Genomic DNA, 24,138 nt, shown 5'->3' on the forward strand with positions numbered 1-24,138 from the left:
AAACTTTGGTTTCATTTCACATTCAGCACATTATCAAAGATGATAAAAGGTGGGAATGATCAATATCAGAGGAATTGTGGAAAGATGGGCACACTAATGTGCTGTTGGTAGCATCATGAATTGATCTATACCGTTCTGGAAAGTAATTTGGAATTATGCTAAGAAAGTGATTAAAATATCTACTCTCTTTGACCCAGGGATTACACAACTGGGCATATACTCCAAGGAGGTCAATATCCAAAAGAAAGGTCACATAAACACCAAAAATACTTAAGGTAATACTTTCTCCAGTAGCAAAGAGAGTCAGTGTATCATAGTGGATAGGGAACTGGCCTTGAAGTAAAAAAGACCTGCATTTGAGTCTTGCCTCTAACACACACTGGCCATTTAACCCTGGGCAAGTCAAGCAACCTCTAAGTGCTTTAAGGATTGTCAAAATTGGTAGAGAAATTTATTCATAGGAAGTTCCTTTCATCCTCTGCCTAAATCAAGGTCCAACAGATGAGGGAATGACTAAGCAAAATTGACAGGAATATAATGGAATATTACATTCCATAGACTCATCGACAGGGAGATGCTGGTAAATTAACTGGCTGCATGACATGCTTTTAATTTAACCTGCATTATTAACATTTCCTCATTTTCTTTTCTATGTTTATACAATAAACAAAATAATAAATCAAGCCCCGATTTGTACATTGCCAATTTCCAAATTATAATTGCTCACACTGAATTTAACAATTGCCTTGGTAGGTCTGGTCGGAGCTGGTTCCAGCACACCCTTGCTAATAGGGGAGTGACTCACCGGGCCCACAGTTTCAGGCAGGCCCCAGCCAGGTTTTATTTAACTTTCTATAATCCTGCCATTTTCTTACTAGCCTGCCTTGCCAACCTTGTGTACAAGTGCCCCACCCCACTACACCTTCCAGTTCTATTCCAATTCATATTGCCATTGCTCCTGGAGAGGGTGTGCCAGTCTTCTCCCCTATAGGTTAGTCAATCAGCCAATAAACATGTATGAAGTGTCTACTCTCTATCCAAGCACTGTGCTAAGTTCTGGGGATGCAAGGAAAGGAAAAAGACAACATGCAAACAAGCTATATACAGGACATATGGGAAGGAATCAACAAAGGGAAAAGGCTAGAATGAAGGGGGATTGAGAAGGGCTTCTTCTAGAGTTAGGATTTTAGCTGGAACTTGAAGGAAACCAGGGAAGGCAGGAAGTGGAGGTGAGAAGGGAAAACATTTCAGACATGGAGGAAAACCAGTGAACATGCCCTGAACCAAGAGATGGATTATCTTGTGTGAAGAACAGCAAATTGTCTAGCGCTACTGGACCAGAGTAATGTTGTGGGGAGGTAAGGTGTAAGATGACAGCTAGGTGGCACCATAGTGCACAGAACACTGGTCTGGGAATTAAGAAGACTCATCTGGAATTCAAATCTGGCAGATAAACTAAAAGGCTATTGTTATAGTCCAGGCTTGAGAAGATGTGAACCTGCACCAAGGTGGTTGCAGTGTCAGAGGAGAGAAGGGAGCATATTCAAAAGAGATTGAAAAGGTGAAATTGGGTTTTGGGAGCAGTTGGGTTTTGAGAAGTGAGAGTTTGTGGAGAGCCAAGAATGAAACTTGGGTTGCAAGCCTGGGGGACTGGGAGGATGGTGGTACCCTTGACAGTAATAGGGAAGTGAGGAAGTTCAGTTTGGGACATGTTAAGTTTAAGATTTTTTTTTTTAGTGAGGCAATTGGGGTTAAGTGACTTGCCCAGGGTCACACAGCTAGTAAGTGTTAAGTGTCTGAGGCCGGATTTGAACTCAGGTACTCCTGACTCCAGGGCCGGTGCTCTATCCACTGCGCCACCTAGCTGCCCTAAGTCTAAGATTTCTAACAGACTGTTGGAGCAGATCAGCAAAGAGGTTAGGGCAGGATAAGTAGATTTGAGAATCATCAGCATAGAGATAATCATTGAATCCATGGGAGCTAATGAGGTCACCAAGTAAAATAATTTAAAGGCAGAAGAAAAGAAAGCCCAGCACAGAACCCTGTGGGATATTCATGGTGTGACCTGGATGAAGATCCAGAAAAGGAAACTGAGAAAGATTAGTTGGATAGAGAGGAGAACCAGAAGGGAGTAGTGTCCCAAAAATCTTGAGAAAAGAAAGTTTCAAGGGGAAGAGGGTGATGGTGTCAAAGACTGCAGAGATCAGGACTGACTCATCAACCCTGTAAATTTTCATACCAAAATACCCCTCCCTTGTCAACATTCCCCAGATGTATGTTGTCTTTCCTTATTAGAATATAAGTTCCTTGTATGTTGGGAATGTCTTCACCACTGTGTTTGGATCCTAAGCATATAGAACAGGACTCGACACATTAGGGGCTTGTTGTTCATTAGTATTTCAGTAAGGATTTTCTTGGCAGAGATATTGGAGTGGTTTGCCATTTCCTTCTCCAGTTTGTTTTACAGATGAGGAAACTGAAGCAAACAGAGTTAAGTGACTTGCTCAGGGTCACATAGCTATTAAGTGTCTGAGGCCAGATTTGAACTCAGGAAGATGAATCTCCTTGACTGGCACTCAATCCACTGTGCCACCTAACTGTCCCCAGTAAATGCTTGGCAAATGTTTTTTTAAAGTCAATACATTCACTCTTTCATTCATACATACATATTATCATGCTTTAAGAAACAATTAATATGATAAATTCAGAGAATCGTGGGAAATGTTGCAAAGTGGTATAAGCAGAACCAGGAAAACAATATAGTAGAGATAAACATACATACATATATATATATAAAATACATATTTTCATTTCTACTGTTTTAAACAGCAATAAATAGTTGAGACTAAATGCTACAAAATTGTAATGACTAAGAGATATGAGAAGGCCCCACCCCAATTCTTTGTAGAAGTTATAGACTGGGGCAGCTAGGTGGCGCAGTGGATAGAGCACTGGCCCTGGATTCAAGAGTACCTGAGTTCAAATCTGACCTCAGACACTTAACACCAGCTGTGTGACCCTGGGCAAGTCACTTAACCCCAATTGCCTCACTAAAAAAATAATAATAAATTAAAAAAAGAAGTTATAGACTATGGAGATGAAATATGGTGTGTAATATCAGTCTTCTCTGATATGTTGGTGAATTTTGCCGAACTGTTTTTACCCCTCTTGCTAAAAGGTATGGCTCTCTGGGATGGGGAAGAAGTATATTGGGAAGTATAGGTGACATTTTAAAAGCTATCAACAAAAATGTATTTTAAAGAAAAAAATTAAACTAACCTATTGGTAACTTTAGAAGGAGCATATTTACTTGAGTGATGAAGGCAGCATTCATATTACCTGAGGTTTAGAAAGAAGAATCGGGCACACTAAATGTAGATGGCTTTTTCAAGGAATTTGGCTAAGAAAGAGAGGAGAGATAGTATGAATGATGGGATCTAGTAAGGATTTTTTTAAGACGGAGAGACATGGGTGTGTGTAGGCAACAGGAAAGGACCAATTAGGGGAAAATGGAAGGGAGTGAGGCTTAAAATGGAGTGGAGTAGATGGGATCAAGGGTATACGTAGAGAATTGATGCTGAATGAAATGAACAGAACCAAGAGGATATGGTACACAGTATCAACAGCATTGTATGATGATCAACTGTGATAGACTTAACTCTTTTCAGCAATACAATGATCCAAGACAATGCCAAAAGACTTATGGTGGAAAATTTTCTCCACATTCAGAAAAACAAAAAACAAAACAAAATCCAAAACTATAGCCTGAATGCAGATTGAAGCATACTGTTTTCACTTTTGTTGTTGCTTTTTGTTGTTGTTGTTTATTTTTTCTTGTGTTTTTTCCTTTTGTCCTGATTCTCCTCTTACAACATGACTAATGTGGAAATATGTTTAACGTGATTGTAATGCATAACTTATATCAGATTGCTTCCTGACTTGGGTAGGGTGGAGGGAAGGGAGGGTGGGAGAAAAAATTGGAACTCAAAAAAATCTTTACATGTGATTGGAAATTTTTTTGTTTTGTTTTGTTTTGGTTTTGGTTTTTTTGGTGGGGCAATGGGGGTTAAGTGACTTGCCCAGGGTCACACAGCTAGTACGTGTCAAGTGTCTGAGGCTGGATTTGAACTCAGGTCTTCCTGAATCCAGGGCCAGTGCTCTATCCACTGTACCACCTAGTTGCCCCTGGAAATTTTTTAAAAAATAAATTAAATAAAACAAAAAGGGGTGCATATAGAGAGAATGGCCTTGGAGAGAAGGGTCACCTTCTCATCAGAGACTAGAGCAAAGGAGGAAATAGTTGGGGATGATGTTAAGTGGTTATGAGATGAGGAGTAAGGGTTGTGAAATGAGGGGAGAAGAAGGATATCAGATGGCCTCCATTTTCTCTGTAAAGGATGAGGCAAGGATCTCAGGTGAGAGAATGGGGTCTTGTGGGAAGGTTAAGGAGAAAAGGTTAGGAACAGAGATCCTGGAGAGTGAGACAAAGGATCAATTAGGGATAAATAAAAAGTTGCTTTGCTGCAATTGGGCCCTGAGGGCTCAATCAAGATTAGATGACAAATTTGTAGTGAATCCAGTTAGTACAGTAGAGTGACTTTTTTTTTTGGGGGGGGGGTGACTGCACAGCAGTGAGTAGCGTCAGAGGATGCTGATGCTGGGAGTCATTCAAAGTTGGGATTTGGCAGTGTCAGTGGTGCTTATCACTGGGGTTCCCAGTTAGAAGAGAGTTTAAAGGTGAATTGGTTCACTTAAGGGGGTCAAGATTGGGAAGCAAAAAGATCGTAGTCAGAGCAGGGGTGAAGATCTGGCAACATACTGAAGGATAGAGAAAGTGTAGGTCATGGCAAGGATTAGAAGAAGGAATAGTTTGGGGAGGAGTAAGGCACTGGGAGAGATAGAATGGTTGGATATTATGACTGAATTTAGGAAGAAGTGAGATTTGAACTTGGGTTCTCTGACTCTAGAGCCAGTTCTCTTTCCGCTGTACCATAAAATCTCTCAAGAGGAGGAAGAAGAGGGAAGTGGGAAGAGATAAGACAGCTAGGAGAAAGAAGTGGAGGAGAGGATAAGGAAGGATGAGGGGAGACCAAAAAGGGGAAGAGAGATTAGGGAGTATGGAAGAGAGAGAAAAAGTGAGAAAATTGTTCCCAGACATAGAAAGACTGAGAGAAATACAGAGACAGAGAGAATGGGAGCATGGGAGACAGAAACATATGGGGGAGACAAAGAGAGAAAAAGGGACTGGGGCAGCTGAGGTGGGGAACTAGTGCTACAAACCCAATTAAAAATTGATTAAAAGGATTATATATATATATATATTTAAATCTAGTCATATTCTTTGGTTGAGTCCACTTAGTTCCAAACTGAGTTGAGATTCCTTCTCTCCTGTGTTCCCAATGAGAGGGTGCAGTTTCCCCAGCCTACTACTTACTGGTCTTTCCCTGACACTGCCCCTCCCTCCACCTCCCAACACACACACACACACACACACACACACACACACACACACACACACACACACACACACACAGAGTTTATTTCTCTAATTGTTCTTGTTTCTCCCTTCTCACTCCCCTTCCCTTTTCCCTCCACCCAACTTCTATGAGTACCTCACAAATACACACCTCCTAGATTAGATACCCAAACCAAAATTCATCCCTATAGGCCAAACTAAGGTCCTTCCTTATCAAACCTTTATTATCCTTTTTGCATAAACAAGAAGAAAGACTGATGGAGACCTTAGCTCTGAATCTTCATTTACATCTTATTTTGTATTCATCTACATGCTAGACTCCTCACCCCCTAACGCTGGATTTACAAAATAAAACAAATTAATTAGCAACCTCAGCTTCATCAGCATATCCAGAACATCTGGAACAAACAGGAAATGTCAAGAACACATCAAAGCAAGCCCCTTAGTTTACTTCTAGGAGGTACCCCAGTGCAGGATATTGCCTTTTAGTCCTGGCTCCAATGAGGCTCCAGGTCCTCTCCCTGCCTTCTCCATCCCTGTCTACACAATCTGGTATCTCTCTCCAGGTCAATGGTCTAGGCCACTCTACATCCACTTTTTTTTTTTAATTTTAAGTGAGGCAATTGGGGTTAAGTGACTTGCTCAGGGTTACACAGCTAGTAAGTGTTAAGTGTCTGAGGCTGGATTTGAACTCAGGTACTCCTGACTCCAGGGCCGATGCTCTATCCACTGCGCCACCTAGCTGCCCCCCACATCCACTTCTGAGGGGTGATCCTCAGTTAACCTCAGATGTTCCTGATTCCTATTTGTCACTGGAAACCCCTGGAATAAAGACCTTTGAGGTTACAGAACCAAAGAGTTTACGTGAGAAGCCAGTGCTCCAGGCATGGAGTTGGTGTGATGTGGTGGTGGTGGTGGAGGGGGGGTGGTGGTGGGGGTGCGATTGTGGTGATGATGCCTCATACTGCCACCTGGTGACTCATGTACTTACTACATCCCTTTTTCTAGTCTCACATAAAGGGAGCCAAGCATCGCTGTTTCTGCCTCTGTTGTTGTTTGTTCTTCATTCTCAAAGAGAATCCATGGCATTGGGGTGATGTCATGGCTTACACTGAATGGGATTTAAGTGAGGGAGGACTGTGCAAGGTCAACAGCATCACTCTTTCCTCCAGAGCCATCTGGATCCAGTGGCAAGTTATGTATCAGGATAACTGGAGATAGCCCCAGGGATTAAGTGACTTGTCCTGGGTCACACAGCTAGTGTCTGATGTAATATTTGAACTCAGGTCCTCTTGACTCCAGAGCCAATGCTCTACTGCACCATCTAGCTGCCCCTTCTCCCTCTGTAAAGTGAAGGGGCTAGACTAGGTGACTTCAGGTAACCTGTTACATCTCTGAATCTCTGATGTTATGATAATAATAGCCTTTAAGACTCTCCTAGCTTTTCTTTTTGAATTCTTTAGAAGTCTAGGGAAGGTGTTGATAGAAAAAATGGTGATTCAGTTCAGTCTGGCAGTTTAGATTTGAGACTGAAACAAAATGAGATACTCATAGTCCCATTAACTAGTTAACAAGAAAAGGTTTATTTAGCTATAGCACAGGAAGGAATACTCAGCAAGGACATCCTACTGACTCAGACACAGCCCCCCTCATCTCTATCTAGAGATGACCTGATCATTGATTTTTCATCATAGGTCAGAGTCATTTGTAAAGTAGCTAAAAGGTAATAAATGTCTTACATGCAACTTAAGATCATAGGTTGCATGTCCTAGGACCTGAGTTGATACCAAGATTCAACCTGCACCCACTCAGTGTTCCCTGGTCCACCAACCAAAAACTCTCCCTTTACAGGCCTCTGCTGAGGGGCTCTCTTCTTATTCTCCAGCTTCTTATTCTCCAGGGGCTGAGGATTACCAGCAAGTCGGCCATCATTTTTCCAGGGAAATCCGCAATCCACATGGTTATTCAGAGAGAGTTTCAGTTCCCCATGTCAATAGAAAACAAGGCACCTCTCAACAATTCTACCTCAAGGTTTCCCAAACCTTTTTTTGGGAAGGAATCATCTAAACTCTTCATAGGAAAGAAGACCTGATCATTGAAAGGGATCTGAGCTGTTGTTTCCCAAGGGAGTCCTCTGAAGGGACAGGGACTTTGAAGTTCATATCATTTGTAGGACATGGAAGAAAGTAGAGATTGGGAGGGTCAAGTCGTCCTGGAGTAGGGAATTACGAAATTGCTGGAATAGAGAGCCTTCCCCCTTCCTGAGGATAGTAGAGGAGGTGGAAAACCAAGCAGATATGATGGTAGGAGTCCAACCTCAGGCCTGCTTTGAGGTAAAGTTGATGCCCTGATCAGAGGCAATAATTCAGGGGGACCCATAAGGAAGAAAAATATATTCCATGAGAGCTTTGATAGTAGCTGCCACAACGGTAGGATTGCCTGACATGGCAACGACATATCTCCAATAAGTATCAACTGCATTAAGGGCAAACCTCTTGCCCTGAGATGGGAGAAGGGGCCCAATACAATGGATTTTCCAACTGGGGCCCATGCAGGATCATGCCATGCTGGTCTTTCTAACAGTAGAGCTCTGGGAGAGGCTTGAGGAATATTATTGGGCAGAATCTGCTGCTCAAACCTTAGTTTCAAGTCTATGTGATCCCACACCCAACTCAAGATGGCATCACAGCCACCATGGCCGGAGTGGCAATGGACCCATTCTCCAAACTCTCTTGTTTTCAGAGGATTGATTAATTGGTTCAATTGAGAAAATGTGATGTCTCTAATCAGCACTGACTTGTTCCACAAACAGCTATATGTGGGAGGAACATCAGAAAATTGTCTCACCTGGTCTTTACTCTAAACAAGAGATCTTTTAATCAACCACTCTTGCTCTCTCTAGTTCCCCCAAACCCATGGCCACCATCTAGTAATCAGTATAGATGAAGATCTTCTCTGACTCATCCTTCAAGGCTCTCTCATATCAGCTATGTGGCCTGTAGCTCAGTCTGCTGGGACAACTTGCCAGGGTGTCCCACAGGGACTCCTTTCTCCCAAGATATCCTCTGTTACTAGATCTATGGCTTCACAGGCCTTCCATTTGGCAGGTGAATCTATCAGTGAACTCAGAAAAATGGCATTTCTTAGGAGCCATGTCCTGAGAGGCAGAGCCCCATTAGGCTAGTGGAAGAGACAGAATATCGAGGCTTATACTACAACAGGCCTCAGTCTCTGGCAGAGTTGTAACCTGCTCATGAAGGACACTAACCCCCAAGGGACCTGGAGAGTTAGATTTGAAATGTACTGTTTCCATTTAACAAAAGGGGCCTCCTGCATCCTACCCACCTTGTTAAAGGGCCGATCTTGCATTACTTCACTCATAATAGGGAACTCTGGACAAAGGATGAGAGTATCGCCATGAGTCATCCTTTTAATACTAACTAGAGCTCAGTACCAGATAGGTAACTCTATTTCAAAAGTGGCTGCTTTGGGAAGTCTAGCAGTCCTTTGATCTGGTGCTCCAATTGCCTACCAAAGATCACTCAGTTTGCTCTTTATGGACAGAGATCTCCAAAAACAAGGGCCTCATGAGATCCTTTCTGTTGTTGTTTGGTCATTTTCAGTTGTGTCTGACTTGTCATGATCCCACTTGGGGTTTTCTGGGCAAAGATATTGGAGTGGTTTACCATTTACTTCTCTAGCTCATTTTACAGATGAGGAAACTGAGGCAAACAGGGTGAAGTGATTTGCCCAGGGTCACACAATTGCTAAGTGTCTGAGGCCATAGTTGAACTCAGGAACATGAGTCTTACTCCAGGCTCGAGGCACTATCTACTTCAATGCCTAGCTGCTGTTTCATGGGATCTTAGGCATCTCTCATTAATTAATTGCCTCTTCCATATCTCTTCAACATGCATATTAAATGCTACATGTCCAAAATAGAACTCATTATCTTACTCCCCAAACTCACTCTTCTTCCAAATTTCCCTATTACTGTTGAAAATATCACCATCCTCTGTCATTTCGGTTCAAAGCCTTGGTGTCATCCATACCTCACTCATCTCACAAATCCAATCTATTGGCAAGATCTCTAGTATATGTCCTATTTTTTCTTTTTCTTTTTTGCAGGGCAATGAGAGTTAAATGACTTGCCCAGGGTCACACAGCTAGTAAGTGTCAAGTGTTTGAGGCCGGATTTGAACTCTGGTCCTCTTGAATCCAGGGCCAGTACTTTATCCACTGTGCCACCTAGCTGCCCCCTAGCTTCCTTTAGGATTCATCTTAAAGCCCATATTCTGCAGGAAACCTTTCCTAGGGACCCCCAGAAGCTAATGCCTGCCCTTTTCAGACTAGCCTCAGTTGCTCTGTATATATCCTTGTGTGTGTCTAGTTATTCATATAGGATCTCCCCCATTAAAACGGAGGCTCCTTGAGGACAGGGACTGCTTTTTATTTTGTTTGGATTTTTGGGGGTATCCCCAGTGGTTAGCATAGTGTCTGGTATACAGTAGGTGCCTAGCAAATGCTTGTTAGTTGATTGAATCTGGGATCAGGGGAATAGTCTGCTGTGTGGTTCACTTTAGGTCTTCCAGAGCTGTAGCCTATTCTGGGACCTACTTGAAAGAAGACTTGAGGATAATTTAGTAAATGGGGGCTCTCTAGATACCCTGGTGGGGATTATGGGTTCTTCAAAGCCCTGAAGGGTACAACAAGCTTCTGGACTTCCTTTCTTTTAGATTGTGAAGAAACAAAAGGAAATAGTTCATTCTAGATCATGTCCAGAATCATCTGGACTCTTCCTTTTTTTTTTTTTTTGGGCAGGGCAATGGGGGTTAAGTGACTTGCCTAGGGTCACATAGCTACTAAGTGTTAAGTGTCTGAGGCTGGATTTGAACTCAGGTCCTCCTGAATTCAGGGCTTTATCCACTGTGCCACCTATCTGCCCCCTTATCTGGACTCTTCCTATCCACTGGCCTTCCAAGAACTTGATGTTTGGGCCGGATACAGGATTTTCTTATTTAATTTATTAAATTTTAAAAAGGTTGAACTAAAACACCAAATAAAACGGTCCCCTATAAATACTAGAGCCAGAAAAAAGGTGTGTACATGAAACTGTGACTATTACATAGAGCTTGATTATTCTTTGAAGTATAATCAATTCAACATGGAATTTCAAATCTGTCCTGCTTGTTTCTGCTTCCTTCTGGCCCTCCTTCTGTTCTCTTTTCTGGCAATTTAAAAAAATTGGCTTCAAGGACACTCTTTTTTATTTTTCATTTTTGCAACTATATCACCACCAGGTACCATCCGCCTCCTTAGTGGTTACACAGGGGAATTGTTACAGCAAAGTATTACAGCCTCCATCATCTCCATCAATAGGGAAGAAATATCTTTTACCTCCCAGGAGCCTCATTATTCTTTGGTATTAACTACACAGAATATCTTGAGCAACTTCAAGGGTTTTCATTTGGCCCTGCCCACAGTAAACAGCATAAATATTGCCTATAGATCCACAGACTCCACCAAAATGCATAATGTCCATTCCCACAAAACACTTAACCTTATTAGCTACTACAACTGTGCCCCAGACAGGGAGTTTCCCATCTACTTCTATCTAGGCAAGGATGCTTTTCCCCTCCATGGCCTTAGAATCAGGAAGAGGTGGGCCTGAATTCTGACAGACACTTGCTAGCCCTGTAAACCCTGGGAAAGTCACTTAACCACTCTCAGTCTCAGTTTCCTCATGCATAAAACTGGGGATAATAATAGTATCTATTTCCCTGTGTTGTTTAGGCTCAAATGGGATAGCTTAAGTAAAACCCTTTGCAAACTTTAAATCATTATTTAAATACTCTTCTTGTTGTTATTATTATTTATTAGTATTATTACCTGTCTGCATTTTCACCTGATGGAAATTGGGGTACCTCTATGGATTCCTTGGAGGCTTTCTGATACAACAATAACCTGGACACCATGGTCTTGTGGCCCCTTATATATCTGGCATCTCTCCTCTCTCATTTCTGGTCCATTGCAACTTGGGAATATGACCTATGATCCACTTGTGGTCCTATAGCTAGGATGACCCAGCCTCATTAGAACTTTGGCCATCAGTCTAGAACCCAGGGGAACTAATTCCCATTATTTCAATACAGCGACTTGAGTAACTCAGTATTTTCAACTGGGTTGAAAGCTTTAGTGGATGCCTTAAACCTGGGTGAAATAGAAAACCCTTTTATTATCTAATCACAGGTGTTACCATACAGTTTTACTGTTGATTGATTAATTACTCACCAACTCCATGTTTCAGGAGACCTATTAAAAGCTCCCTCTGTGACAGAGCACCCCCACCCTCCACCTTGGTAGTGGGTGCTATGCCTCCTCCCACCATCTCTAGAGTAACTGATTGCATTGATAGCCATATTTGCCCAGACAGCCACTGTTTTCCCAATCAAATTCCACCAGTTGGTCTCTCCATGTCTGTGTGGTAGGATGGTATGGTAGGCCCTTAGCCTGATGCAATTTGGTGGGGATCCTCCTAGAAGGCAGAATCTTACTGCCCTCAATGCAGGCCGAGCATGGTGTGTGGTTGGCCATGGGAGTGGTATGTGACACAATCTCCTTTAGAAACGTCAGCTCCTGCTCTTTTTGTGGTGGCAAAGAATTGGAAATTGAGGGGATGCCCATCAGTTGGGGAATGGCTGAATCAGTTGTAGTATATGAATGTAATGAAATACTATTGTGCTATAAGAAATGATGAGCAGGCAGATTTCAGAGAAACCTGGAAAGACTTACATGAATTGATGCTGAGTGAAGTAAGCTGAACCAAGAGAACATTGTACACAGGTAACAGCAACATTGTGTGACGATCAACTAACTTCTCAGCAATACAATGATCCAAGACAATGCCAAAAGACTCATGATGGAAAATGCTCTCCACATCCAGAAAAAGAACTATGGAGTCTGAGTGCAGATTGAAGCATACTATTTTCTCTCTTGTTGTTGTTGTTGTTGTTTCTTCTTTCTTGTGATTTTTTTCCCTTTTGTTCTGATTCTTCTCTCACAACATGACTAATGTGGAAATATGTTTAACATGATTGCAATGTACAACCAATATATCATATTGCTTGCTGGCTTCGGGAGGGAGGGGAGGAGGGAGGGAAGAAGAAAAATTTGGAACTTAAAATCTTACCAAAATGAATGTTGAAAACTATCCTTACATATAATTGGAAAAATAAAATACTATTTAAAAAATAAATAAACAAATAAGTAAGTTTAAAAAAGAAAGAAAGAAACTTCAACTCCTCCCATTGAAGACGAACATGGGGAACCAACTGCAATGGGAATTAATCTTTTAATTTTTAATTAAAAATTTTTTGGGGGGGGGAATTAATCTTTATGGGACTAAGTATATACAACTCCTCGTCTTGGCCATCTGAAAAAGAATGACGGCCAGTCTCCATCTGAGACCTCTAACTTATTTAAATAGCTTTTCAAAAGTCAATCTTGAAGAAATAAAAAAGTCAATCTCAGGGGCAGCTAGGTGGTGCAGTGGATAGAGCACCGGTCTTGGATTCAGGAGGACCTGAGTTCAAATCCGGCCTCAGACACTTGACACTTACTAGCTGTGTAACCTTGGGCAAGTCACTTAACCCTCATTGCCCAACTAAAAAAAAATGTAAAAAAAAAATCAATCTCCTGAGAGCTCCCCAAGCCAACAGAATTCTGCTGCAGAGATCTCCACCTTGCACCAAGCCTTCAGAAGCTATTGTTCCAGTGACTCATCTGATTGCTGCTTAAATTTCTCCTGCAACCTCTCGTTAGTGGTGAAAGTCCAACCCCTAGGGAGATCAGATTATGCACCAGGGGTCCTAATAGGATCAACCTGAGGCTTTACTTCTACTAGTGAGAGTTCCCAACTCTCATTCTCTCCCGTTATAGCCCTGATCGCAGTGGAATTGAACACAATTTCCTGCAAAACCCCTAGGTGAGAGATCACGAATTCTGCCTATTGTCTGTCAGTTCCTACCTGTGGCTTGTCAGTCCCTGCCCCCACCAGCATCACCTCTTTCATTTGGGATACTGCCAAGCCCATTAGCCATCCAGCTATTATGTAACCATCCTTCAAACACATGATGAATGTGCTGGGCCAATCTACTTTAATATTCCTTATTTGGGCTATCCAGCTTCTCCAGGACTGTTAACAAAAACCTGGGAATGCTTGACCTAGTGCTATCTTTCTCTTCTCTGTCAGTCTCCTTTCACATCCACTGAGCTAATCAAGAGGCTGGATAGAATGCTGCACTTGGTGTCAGGAAGACCTGAGTTCAAATCTAGTCTCAGACACTTACTAGTTATATGACTCTGGGCAAATCACTTAATCTCCATCTGTCCCAGTTTCCTCAACTTAAAAAATGGGCATCAGCAGGCATCACCCTGGGTTGTTGTGAAGATCAAATGATAACTGTAAAAGCTCATAGCACAGTGCCTGGCACATAGTAGGTGTTTAACAAATGTTTGTTCCCCCCTTCCCTCCCTCCCTCCCCATTCTCTCTATTGCATTGAAAGGGCTTCCCATATGCCACACATTTGGCTAACATATCACTCCATCCCCCTCATTTGAAACGTCCTTCCCACACTTCAGCCATAGCGTGTCACGATGCCATTGACTTCAGTCCTTCCTTCTACACCAAACTGTTGGAAGCCAGGCCTGGTGCATGCTTAGCTGATGGTTCTTATTCGAGACTGGAAGGAGACCGAAGTTAACAGTTGGGTTTGCTTACCTATGCCTGGAAAGGAAAGTCAACCAGGACATGTCAGTGACTCAGAGATATATGCAGACCCCACCCCTCACCCTCTTACCTCCCTATGGAAACACATCTAGTCCAGAGGGCAAGGTGAGTTAACTTGCATGGCTGTGGGACATTCACCAAGTCTGGGGGATCTGTGATGACTCTTGGCCAGTCTCTTTTATGCCTTTAGATTACTGGGAAATCAAATCAATGGCTTAAGCCTAACCCTCCACATATGCCCCCACCCAGCCCCCAGCCCTCAGGGCCAATCAAGTCTCCAGTACAATTCCTTTGCCTGTTTGGAAAAACAAAACAAAACAACCACCACCACCCTAGACTGCCCCAGATAGCAGGAAACTTTTGTGGTTATTGCTTCTATCATAGATGAGGGGAGGAAGTAGGGATTTTAAGTAGGAAAAGGAATTCTAGGCCTAAGTGGAGGGTGCACAGTAGCAGGTGGAAGGTGAGTCTGTTTGGGAAGAGAATGAGGCCTGGGATTTCAGCCAGAGTAGGGCACAGGGTAGAAGCAGCTAGGTGGTTCAGTGGATAGATTGCTGTGCCTGGAGTCAGGAAAATCTGAATTCAAATACAGCCTCAGACACTTAGTAGCTGTGTGATCTTGGGCAGGTCACTTCACCTCTGTTTGCCTTAATCTACTGGAGTATCTTTGACAAGAAAATCCCAGGGGCACAGTGGATAAGGCACCGGCCCTGGATTCAGGAGGACCTGAGTTCAAATCTGACCTAAGACACTGTTTTTTTTTTTTAATGTATAAGGTATTTTATTTTTTCCGTTACATGTAAAGATAGTTCTCAACTTTTGTTTATACAAGCTTTACAATTTCAGATTTTTCTCCCTCCCTCTCCCCTCCCCTAAACAGCAGGTAATCTGATATAGGTTATATCTATATATCTCTATACATATACATATAGATATAGATATATACACACACATATATACACATAATAACATTAATCCTATTTCTGCATTAATCCTGTTACAAGAGAAAAAATCAGAGCAGTGATGCAAAACCTCAAAATAGAAAAAAAACAACAGCACCCAAAACAAAAGAAATAATATGGTTCAATCAGCATCTATACTCCACAGTTCTTTCTTTCTTTTTTTCTTGGATTTGGAGATCCTCTTCTATCATGAGTTCCCTGGAACTCTTCTGTACCATTGCATTGGTGAGAAGAATATAGTCCATCACAGTAGGTCAACACTCAATGTTGATGATACTGTGTACAATGTTCTTCTGGTTCTGCTCATCTCACTCATCATCAGCTCATGTAAGACCCTCCAGGTTTCTCTGAACTCTTCCTGCTCATCATTTCTTACAGCACAATAGTATTCCATTGTATTCATATACCACAACTTGTCCAGCCATTCCCCAATTGATGGGCACCCCCTCTAAGACACTGTTTTTAACACTTACTAGCTGTGTGACCCTGGGCAAGTCACTTAATCCTCATTGCCTCACAAAAACAAACAAACAGCCCCCCCCCCAAAAAAAAAAAAACCCAAACCAAAAAAAGACAAGAAAATCCCATGGAAGGAGTCCACGGCATCACGAGAGTTGGACACAGCTGAATGACTGAACAAGAGCAGAGGGTAAGAAGGAGTGGGCAAATGAGAAGAAAGGAGCAGGGTAGGGTGGGGTGGGACTAAAGGTCAATGTTATGAATCTGTACCAGGAGATGCCCACAAATCAGGGAGGGGGGTGGGAAAGGGAGGAGGGGAGGTTTCTGGAGTCAGATTTTCCTGATGCAGGGAACAAACACTCTCCAGAAATGCACAGGGCCCTGGCTTTTAGATTTTCAGGGCTAAGTTTCTCCTCTGTTTTGATTCTCATTCTCTCTCTCTCTCTCTCTCTCTCTCTCTCTCTCTCTCTCTCTCTCTCTCTCTCTCTCTCTCTCTCTCTCCCTTAATGGCAGAGTGATACCTGAAGATAGGTGTGTGTGGGGGGGAGGGTATTTTCATGTGTTTTTAGGATTGATGTGTGGAGAGGTTTGCAGTCCCTACCAGCAGGCCATTTTCAAAATTGTCTTGGGATTTAAAAAAAATTCACCATGAAAAATTTTAACAATGTGGCTCTGTCTTCCCTCTTTTCTCTCCACACTCCCTCTCATTCTCAGTATCAGGGCATGGATCCTTCCATCCCTCCATGAACAGCTTTAGGGCCCTACCCTCCAGTTTGGAAGTGGGATACCCACACAGTGAGGCTGTCTCTATCATCCCTAAACTGGCCTCAATCCAAGGAAACGAAGCTTTTTTTTTTGTTTTTTGGTGAGGGAGAAGTGCTTAAAGCATGAGGGTCTCTTTCCTGAAGGACTTTTGAGCCCCTTTCCTCCATAAACCGTTAAAAACCCATGCTCTTAGGGGCAGCTAGGTGGTGCAGTGGATAGAGCACTGGCCCTGGATTCAGGAGGACCTGAGTTCAAATTCGGTCTCAGACACTTGACACTTACTAGCTGTGTGACCCTGGGCAAGTCACTTAACCCCAATTGCCCTGAAAAAAACCCCAACGACCCATGCTCTTGTCCCATTACTTCTTCTGGAGGTAGGGCGTGGGTAGGTACTCTGCAAATCAGAAAAAAAAAAAAAAGAAATTCCCATCATCCTGAAGGGAATCCACTGTTAGACTCAGGGTTCAACAAGAGAAGCTAGCCCAGGGCTATCCCTAGTGGAGTTTGAGATAGGGAACAGGGGAGATGGAGAATCATGAATTCCCCTTCTGGCTCAGTGTTTCCATTCAAACTAACTCAAAGACTGCCCCAAATTAAAAGAAAAGCCCTCAAGCGAGATGAACAGCTTTAGTGTCTATGGGGGACGTGTCCCACCACCCTACTCCCACTCTTACCTTGCTTAGGTGGGTTGACCTATGGATACCAACTTCAAGGTTTTTTAATAGTGCCATCTATGGACTGCTCCCCCAAATCCTCAGGGAAGGGATGGGAAGATTGTTGCAAATTGCTGACCCTAGAACAGTTTCTTTATTTCCCCTGAGAGCTGGGGTTCTTAATGTTTTGGGGTATCATGGACCCCTTTGGCAGTGTGAAGTCTATGGACTCCTCAGAATAATGTTTTTAAATGCAGAAAAGAAATATAGGATTTATATCAGATTGCTTGCTGGCTCCAGGAGCAGGGAGGAAAGAGAGGATGGGAGAAAAATTTGGAACTCAAAAAATATCTTTACATGAAATTAGAAAAAAAACTTTAAAAAATCAAATTAAATTAAAAAACCCCCAAAAATATAGGATTACAAAGGAAATTAATTGGGAGCAGCTAGGTGACACAGTGGATAAAGCGCTTGCCTTGGATTCAGGAGGACATGAGTTTAATCCAGCTTCAGACACTTGACACTTATTAGCTGTGTGACCCTGGGCAAGTCACTTCGCCCTCATTGCGCCCCCCCCCAAAAAAAAACAAAGGAAACGAACTATATTAAAATATAGTGATCATTTTTTTAAATTGAGGGGCTCCCTGAAACCCATCCACATGGATCCCAGGTTAAGACCCTCTGTTAGAGGGCCTACTATGCACAAGGAAGGTGTTGGTAGGGTGGGGAAGGGTAGGAAAGGAGGGAGAAGGTAGTCCCACAAATATACTCAGTCAGGATAAAGTATTTGTGTGACCTGGAAAGTGCTTGAAAGTTGTACCTCCTGTGTGTGACTGGACACTGAAGACTTTGGGCTTTTCCTGTAACATGCATGCTTGGACTTATCTAAAAATCAATGCCTTTAAGCCACAGAGAATGGAATTTTCTAGCATTCAAAAATGTGTGCATTTATAAAGAGCAGTATTTTGAAATGTGTCCCTCATTCCATTCCATCCCCCGGTTCCATGAGGCATCTTCCTTGGTTCTCTTGCTTATCCTTGGTTTCTTCTCTCATCACAGGGTTTTCCCTTCAGTGTGTGGGGGTAGGCACCTTAGAAGCTGCAGCTAGTCTTGCCTTTAGATACTGTATCACTTTCTGTTGTGTGTGTGTGTGGGTGCTTTTGCCCAGCTTAGATGAGGCCACCCTGTCTCCAAACTCTTTTTAAAGCAACCCATCCTTCAAGCCCCCTGTTCTAGTGCCCAGTCACCTTGAGAGAGCCCCATCCCATTTGTATCTCCACTCTCCCTACCCCACACCTCACCAACCTCCCACAGAGACAGACAGCAGGAAAAAGGATGCTGCCCTGGGAGTTGGCAGAGACTTGAGGTCACAACCTGGCCTCTGACGCTATCTTTGTGTCCGTGAAACTGAGTTAATTTCACTGTTCTGAGACTCAGGTTTTTTAAATCTGTAAAATGGGGGTATTGACACCAAGATCACAAGGTCTTTGTGTAAATCAAATAGGATTATGCTTGTAAAAAAAACCACACTTTTGCAAAACTTAAGGGTGCTGCAAACATCACCTGGTCGTCTCACCACTCCCTTCCTCCCAGCCCCAGGACCGACGAAGCAAATAATTATCCAGACAGACAACAAGATTATATATCATCATCATCATTATTATTACTATTATTGATAATATTATTCAGAGCCATCATGATTTTCATTTCAAAACCCCTTCAAGAGTCACACTGGATTTCCATCATTTGTACAGGTTTCACACTTATTTGTGGTAATTATTATTTTTTTTTAATTTAAGTTCACTCTGACCCCACAATATTCATATTACCGCATCTCTCTCCTGCACTGCCCCCTCCGGGCTTGAGGTGTAATAACAAGAAACCAGAGAATTCCAGAGAATTCCCTCTCACCACAGCCTTCCAGCTGAACAGTCCCTGGCTGGAGCCAGAGGGGAGGGAGAGCCTTTTCCCTCCTCACCTGGAATATATCTTCAGCTTTTTGGCCTCCAAACATCCCCATCTCATGCAACAAACCATACAAGCTATTTTGTTCCCTGCAAGGGAGAAGGGGTGGGGGAAGGGTCTTTGAATTGCTTAGAACCCATGTCCCTTCCCTTTTCTGTCTTCCCCTCCCAGGGTCCACTGAGGAGGGACTCTGGCACCCCCCAAGAGATAAAAGTAAGAAACTCCACAGTTGTAAAGTGCTGGTGTGCTAGGGACAGGTTGGGGGAGTAAGGAATAGGGAATCCAAGGGAAGACTGGGGGCAGGGGAATAAGGGAGGTGGTAAAAGGGAGAGGAGCAGACTGACTTTAGGTCTAGTTCTCTGGCCATATTGTGGGGGCATCCTCTGATCTAGAGTAGAGCCCCCCCCAATCCACAGGGGAGAAAAATTCCCAATCCCTGCTCCCCTCCCCCTCCCATATCCTTCCAGGGAAAGGATACAAACAGCTAAGAGAAATCTACAAAAATATAAAAATTCTATCAACAGAACTAGGTGATGGAACCCCAGGGGCTCTGTACAGTTTTGCTTTTTAAAAAAAGGGAAAAAGGAAAAAAAAAGAGATCCTATAAACCCACCCCTCCCGACACCCCAAGAAAACAAGCCCAACATTATTGCACACCCCAGAATGATACAAACCAGGTTTTTGCTTTAAGGATTAGCACTGTTTTTCTCCAAAAGAGTGACTAGAAAAGCTTGCCACAGCTTAGAAAATACACAATTTTACAAAGTGGCCAGGCCCTGAGTGCCCCCATCCCATCCCCCACCCCATCAGGTCTGGTCTACTGTTGGGCTGACAAAAACCGGTCCTATACAGTTTCCTTAGCCCTGGAGTACAGAAAACTCAACCCTGGGGGGGGGGATGATGACATACATGTCAGTGGGATGGGGGGGGGTGGCCGAGAGAACAGGAAAGATGGGGTCCAGATAGTAGTTAGGGAAGGGTTAAAATAGGAACTTAGTTTATGAGGAGTAATAGGAGAGAAATTAGAGGTGACTGTGGTCGGGGGCAGGTGTCTGGAAGGATGAGAAGCAGACCTGAGCTCCGTGTGGATCAGATGACGCTGCCTCCTTGCACCAGGTTTCAGACAGAAATATTGCATATTATAGCACCAGGAAGGTAGCTCTTCCCTGTCCCCTAGCTCCCCTTCTCCACTACGATACTTTCTGCTCATGGCTGCCTCCCTTTACCTTGGCTCCCCCTCCCATCTTTGTCACTTGCCTCTTTCCTGTGTTGGCTGTATAGAAAGCAGTTTGCCTTGGCAGGCAGCACTAGACCATGTAAACACCTAGATGTTGCTCATTCATTACCCTCCTAGGGGGCCTTGCTAGGTTCTCCCAGTGTCCTCCCTCCCCCGCCCAAACTCTACCAGATGGTCCACTCTGTGCTCGCCCCAGGCCCACACGGCAGCCTACACCCCCCCCCAACTGCTGTCTAGAAAGGATGCAGCTCAGCTTTAATCAACCCTAATCCCATTGTTTCCCTTTCTCCTGTCCAATGCAAAGTGGTGATGGAGCAGTCACTGGTGGTGCCAGCTCTAATGACATTATTGTCAAGGCTGGAGGCCGAGTGATTAGATAGAATGTTTGCCCCATGGAGAGCTCCCACAGTCCTCCACTGCAGAAATAGTCAATAATGCTTCCCCAGGATTTCGGGAATGGCATCTTAGGTGATGGATTATAGAGAGCTCACCGTAAACCACCCACTCCTACAAGAAACATACTACTCAAGGACAAGTTAAAATATCCACTCTGGGGGAAATGAAAAACAGTTCAAGTCCATACACCTCAACTCCCATATCTTCTCTCATACCAGCCTCCCTGAAGAGTTCTGCCCAACCCCATCGATATGAAAAAGCTGAAGAAACCATAAGCATTAACCAAAACTCTTTGATTAACATCCATTTCTAGCTTTAAATGGACCATTGATGGCTGTCAGAAAAAACAAGAGTTAATCTAAAGTGAAAGACATTCAAGGCAGAACCCACTGACTAAAAGACAGCTATCAACCTCTGGGGAAATTTGAACTGCTCCTCCCTCACCAACCTCTCCTGAGATTTCTTCCAACTTGGGAAGACATTCTTTCTTCATTCGGTGATGAGTTTGGACACACACACAGACACACAAACACACACACATATTCACACTCTTCAAACACCTTAGGGTAACTGCATCTGTTCCCCTGGGCATCTATCCCTCACTGACTAAACTTCTATTCTTTCCTCCTACTTTTATTCTGAATTGTGATTAAATTTTATTTTGGAAAATCATTTTTATTATATATGTGTGTATATATATGTATTTATATATTAAAAAGGTTTCCATTGCATTTGTAAAATGACTTCTTTGTCCAAATGACTTCTTTTTTTCTCCCTTCCGAAAACAATAATGTGGTTAAAGAGAAAATAAGTTATATTACAGTTTCCAAAACTCTCTGTTTCTGTCTCTGTCTCTGCCTCTCTCTCTCTCTCTCTCTCTCTCTCTCTCTCTCTCTCTCTCTCTCTCTCTCTCTCTCTCTCTGCTGAAGGTGGGACACAGTTGGGGACTTAATGCACTCACGGTCACAGCTTGTGCTTTATAAGAAGAGGGACTATAACTAGTCTGGTTATTCTAAGTTAAAATAGCCAAGAGACAGATGCCTTCTCGGAAATATCAGGAGACACGTAAAATAAGAGGAAAACAAAAATCTCTTAAATCACAAAATGTCGTAATCCCGCAAATACTAGATTCAATTAATTTAATAAAATAGAATATACATAGAGATTCTGCACAGACGTATTGCTTTCTCCCAATAGCTCCTGGGCACCTGGAAGAGCTTCCTAGCCAGGCCCCTTACTCTGCCTGGTGCCCCTCAGCCACTGTAATGACCCCAAACGGGCTGCATTTAAACTGTCTTTGGAAGTTGTATTTGTTTGTTTACCCAATGCCTCTTAGGATGATAGGAGTGATGCCCTCCCTCCTTGGTTTATACTGAACTTTTTCAAGGATATAGCCCAGAAAGAGAGACTTGGCACCTGGTGGAGCCTGGGGAGTAAGGGGAAGGTGATTCAGGGTTCCAGATCTAACTGATCGGAGGAGAAACTAGAGAGCATCAGCAAGTCTTTCTTTGGGGGGGGCGAGGACATGGCCATGCTGTCTGGGGCCAAAGGATCCTTGGAGTCACTGGATGGAGCCCTGCGCCGGAGGCAAACACCTGGGTTGGGCAAGGGCCGGGGACCCTGGCTCTCAGGTGATTCTATAGAGATGCAAGGAGGGCTCAGTTTTTTCTTGGGCCAGCTTTTGGGCCCTATCCCTGGCCTGTTCAGCTCCTGGCCCCCAAGGCTCAAGGTACCAGGGCCTGGGCAGGCCTGGGAACAGCTGTCCAGAGAGCTGACTGCAATGGAGTGTCTCCTCTGTTCATCCGGCCACAAGGTGGGCCGGTGAGGGCGGCCCTGGGTCTCTGCACTGTAACATTTCTTCAGGTCCCTCAGCTGTTCTCCCCCCTTTGGAGTCGGGGGATGCTGGGGGCTGGGGCTTGAGCCCCAGCCTGGTTGGGCATGCAGCTCCAGACAGCTAATGGTCTCCGATGCCTCATGGCCATGCTGGCACCTGTCCTGGAGAAGGTCTGTGCCCGGGCAGGGGGCTGGTGGCATGTGCTTGGATTTCTTGCACTGGTTCCGAGGACGTTGCTGAACCCTGATGCTGGAACGGCCCCAGCTAGGAACATCTTGGGGAGGCATGGTAGGGGGCACACTCACCTCAGTTATAACATCCTCCCTGCTGCCCAAACCCTGTAAGTCCAGGGAGTCAGTCCTTATTGCTGCCTGGTTTGTGGGGGGGAAGGGAAGAAGAGAGAGGGTATGAGGGAAGAAAATGGGGTCAGCCTATGAGACATACAGGAGAAGGGAAAGGAAGCAGGAAGGAATTTAAGAAGCAGAACCATTCTTGGGTTTGATTTGCTTCCCAGTCATGGAGATCTGTGGCAGCAATCACAATAAAGGCCTGAATGCTGGATGGCAGCATTTACAATGCTCCGGCTTGGGGGCGACCTGGCTTTAGCCCTGACTTCTATCTTCTGGGTTTCTCTGCCACCTGCAAACATTAGATCCAGCTTGGGCCCTCTAGACTACAACTATAAAACACCAAGGAAGAAATTTCTGGAGATTTCAAAAGCTTCTTCCTGTTCCTTCTCTAGGCAGTGCAGTGATGAGCTTGGAGTCTCAAACAAATCCTGCGTCAAATGCTTACTAGCTATGTGACCCTGGGCAAGTCACATAACGTCTCTCAGACTCAGTTTCCTTATCTGTAAAATTGGGATAATTATAATACCTATACTACAAGGTTGTTTTGAGGCTCACATGAAATAATATAGGTAAAATGATCTATGAACCTTAAAGCATTGTTTAAATGTGAATTAGTATTATTATAATATCTGCAGTAGGAGTAAGGATGATCTGATCATAAAACTTGGGTGTTATTGCTATTATTATTATTATTAATAATAATAACTTTTCCCAGGGCAATGAGGGTTTAGTGACTTGCCCAAGGTCACACAGCCAGTAAGTGTCAAGTGTCTGAGGTCGGATTTGAACTTAGGTCCTCCTGAATCCAGGGCCAGTGCTTTATCCACTGCACCACCTAGCTACCCCCATTAGTAACTTTTTATAGAATTCTAGTTCTAGAGCTGGAAAGGACCACAGAGACCATCTAGTCCAACCCTGCAATAACCCCCTCGCCCCTCATTTTAAAAAGAAAGAAACTAAGGCCCAGAGGAGGGGAGATGATTTGCATGAGGTCACACAAGTTACAAGCAGTCAAACTGGGATTTGAACTCAGGTCACAGAATGATCTTAGTATAAGAACACAGGAATCAGAGAAAAAGGACCTGAGATCATCTAGTTTAATCCCCTCATCTTGCAGCTGGGAGAACTGAGGGCCAAGGAAAGATTAAGTGATTTCCCCAAGGTCACACAGGCAATAAGCAGCTGGGATTCTCTGACTCTAAACCCAGTGTTCTTTCCAATGCCATATAACACATATAACACACTGTCTCCT

The 24,138-nt window shown here is 43.6% G+C and overlaps 1 protein-coding gene across 23 annotated transcripts in view; it reads right to left on the reverse strand.

The window, feature by feature from the left end:
- Nucleotides 1-21,523: 21,523 nt before the first annotated feature.
- CACNA1G (calcium voltage-gated channel subunit alpha1 G) overlaps nucleotides 21,524-24,138 on the reverse strand; it is a 91,452-nt gene continuing 88,837 nt past the window's right edge. For 17 of the 23 annotated variants that reach the window (XM_044000572.1, XM_044000579.1, XM_044000575.1 and 14 more), the window contains one exon: nucleotides 21,525-22,907. In XM_044000572.1, the coding sequence (XP_043856507.1) occupies nucleotides 22,152-22,907 (756 nt within the window). In that variant the 3' untranslated portion in view covers nucleotides 21,525-22,151. Of the gene's footprint in view, nucleotides 22,908-24,138 lie in introns of all 23 variants that reach the window. The other 6 variants (XM_044000588.1, XM_044000571.1, XM_044000569.1 and 3 more) reach the window with 1 other exon arrangement.

Source organism: Dromiciops gliroides, chromosome 4 (assembly GCF_019393635.1).
Source record: "Dromiciops gliroides isolate mDroGli1 chromosome 4, mDroGli1.pri, whole genome shotgun sequence".
Lineage (NCBI taxonomy): Eukaryota > Metazoa > Chordata > Mammalia > Microbiotheria > Microbiotheriidae > Dromiciops > Dromiciops gliroides.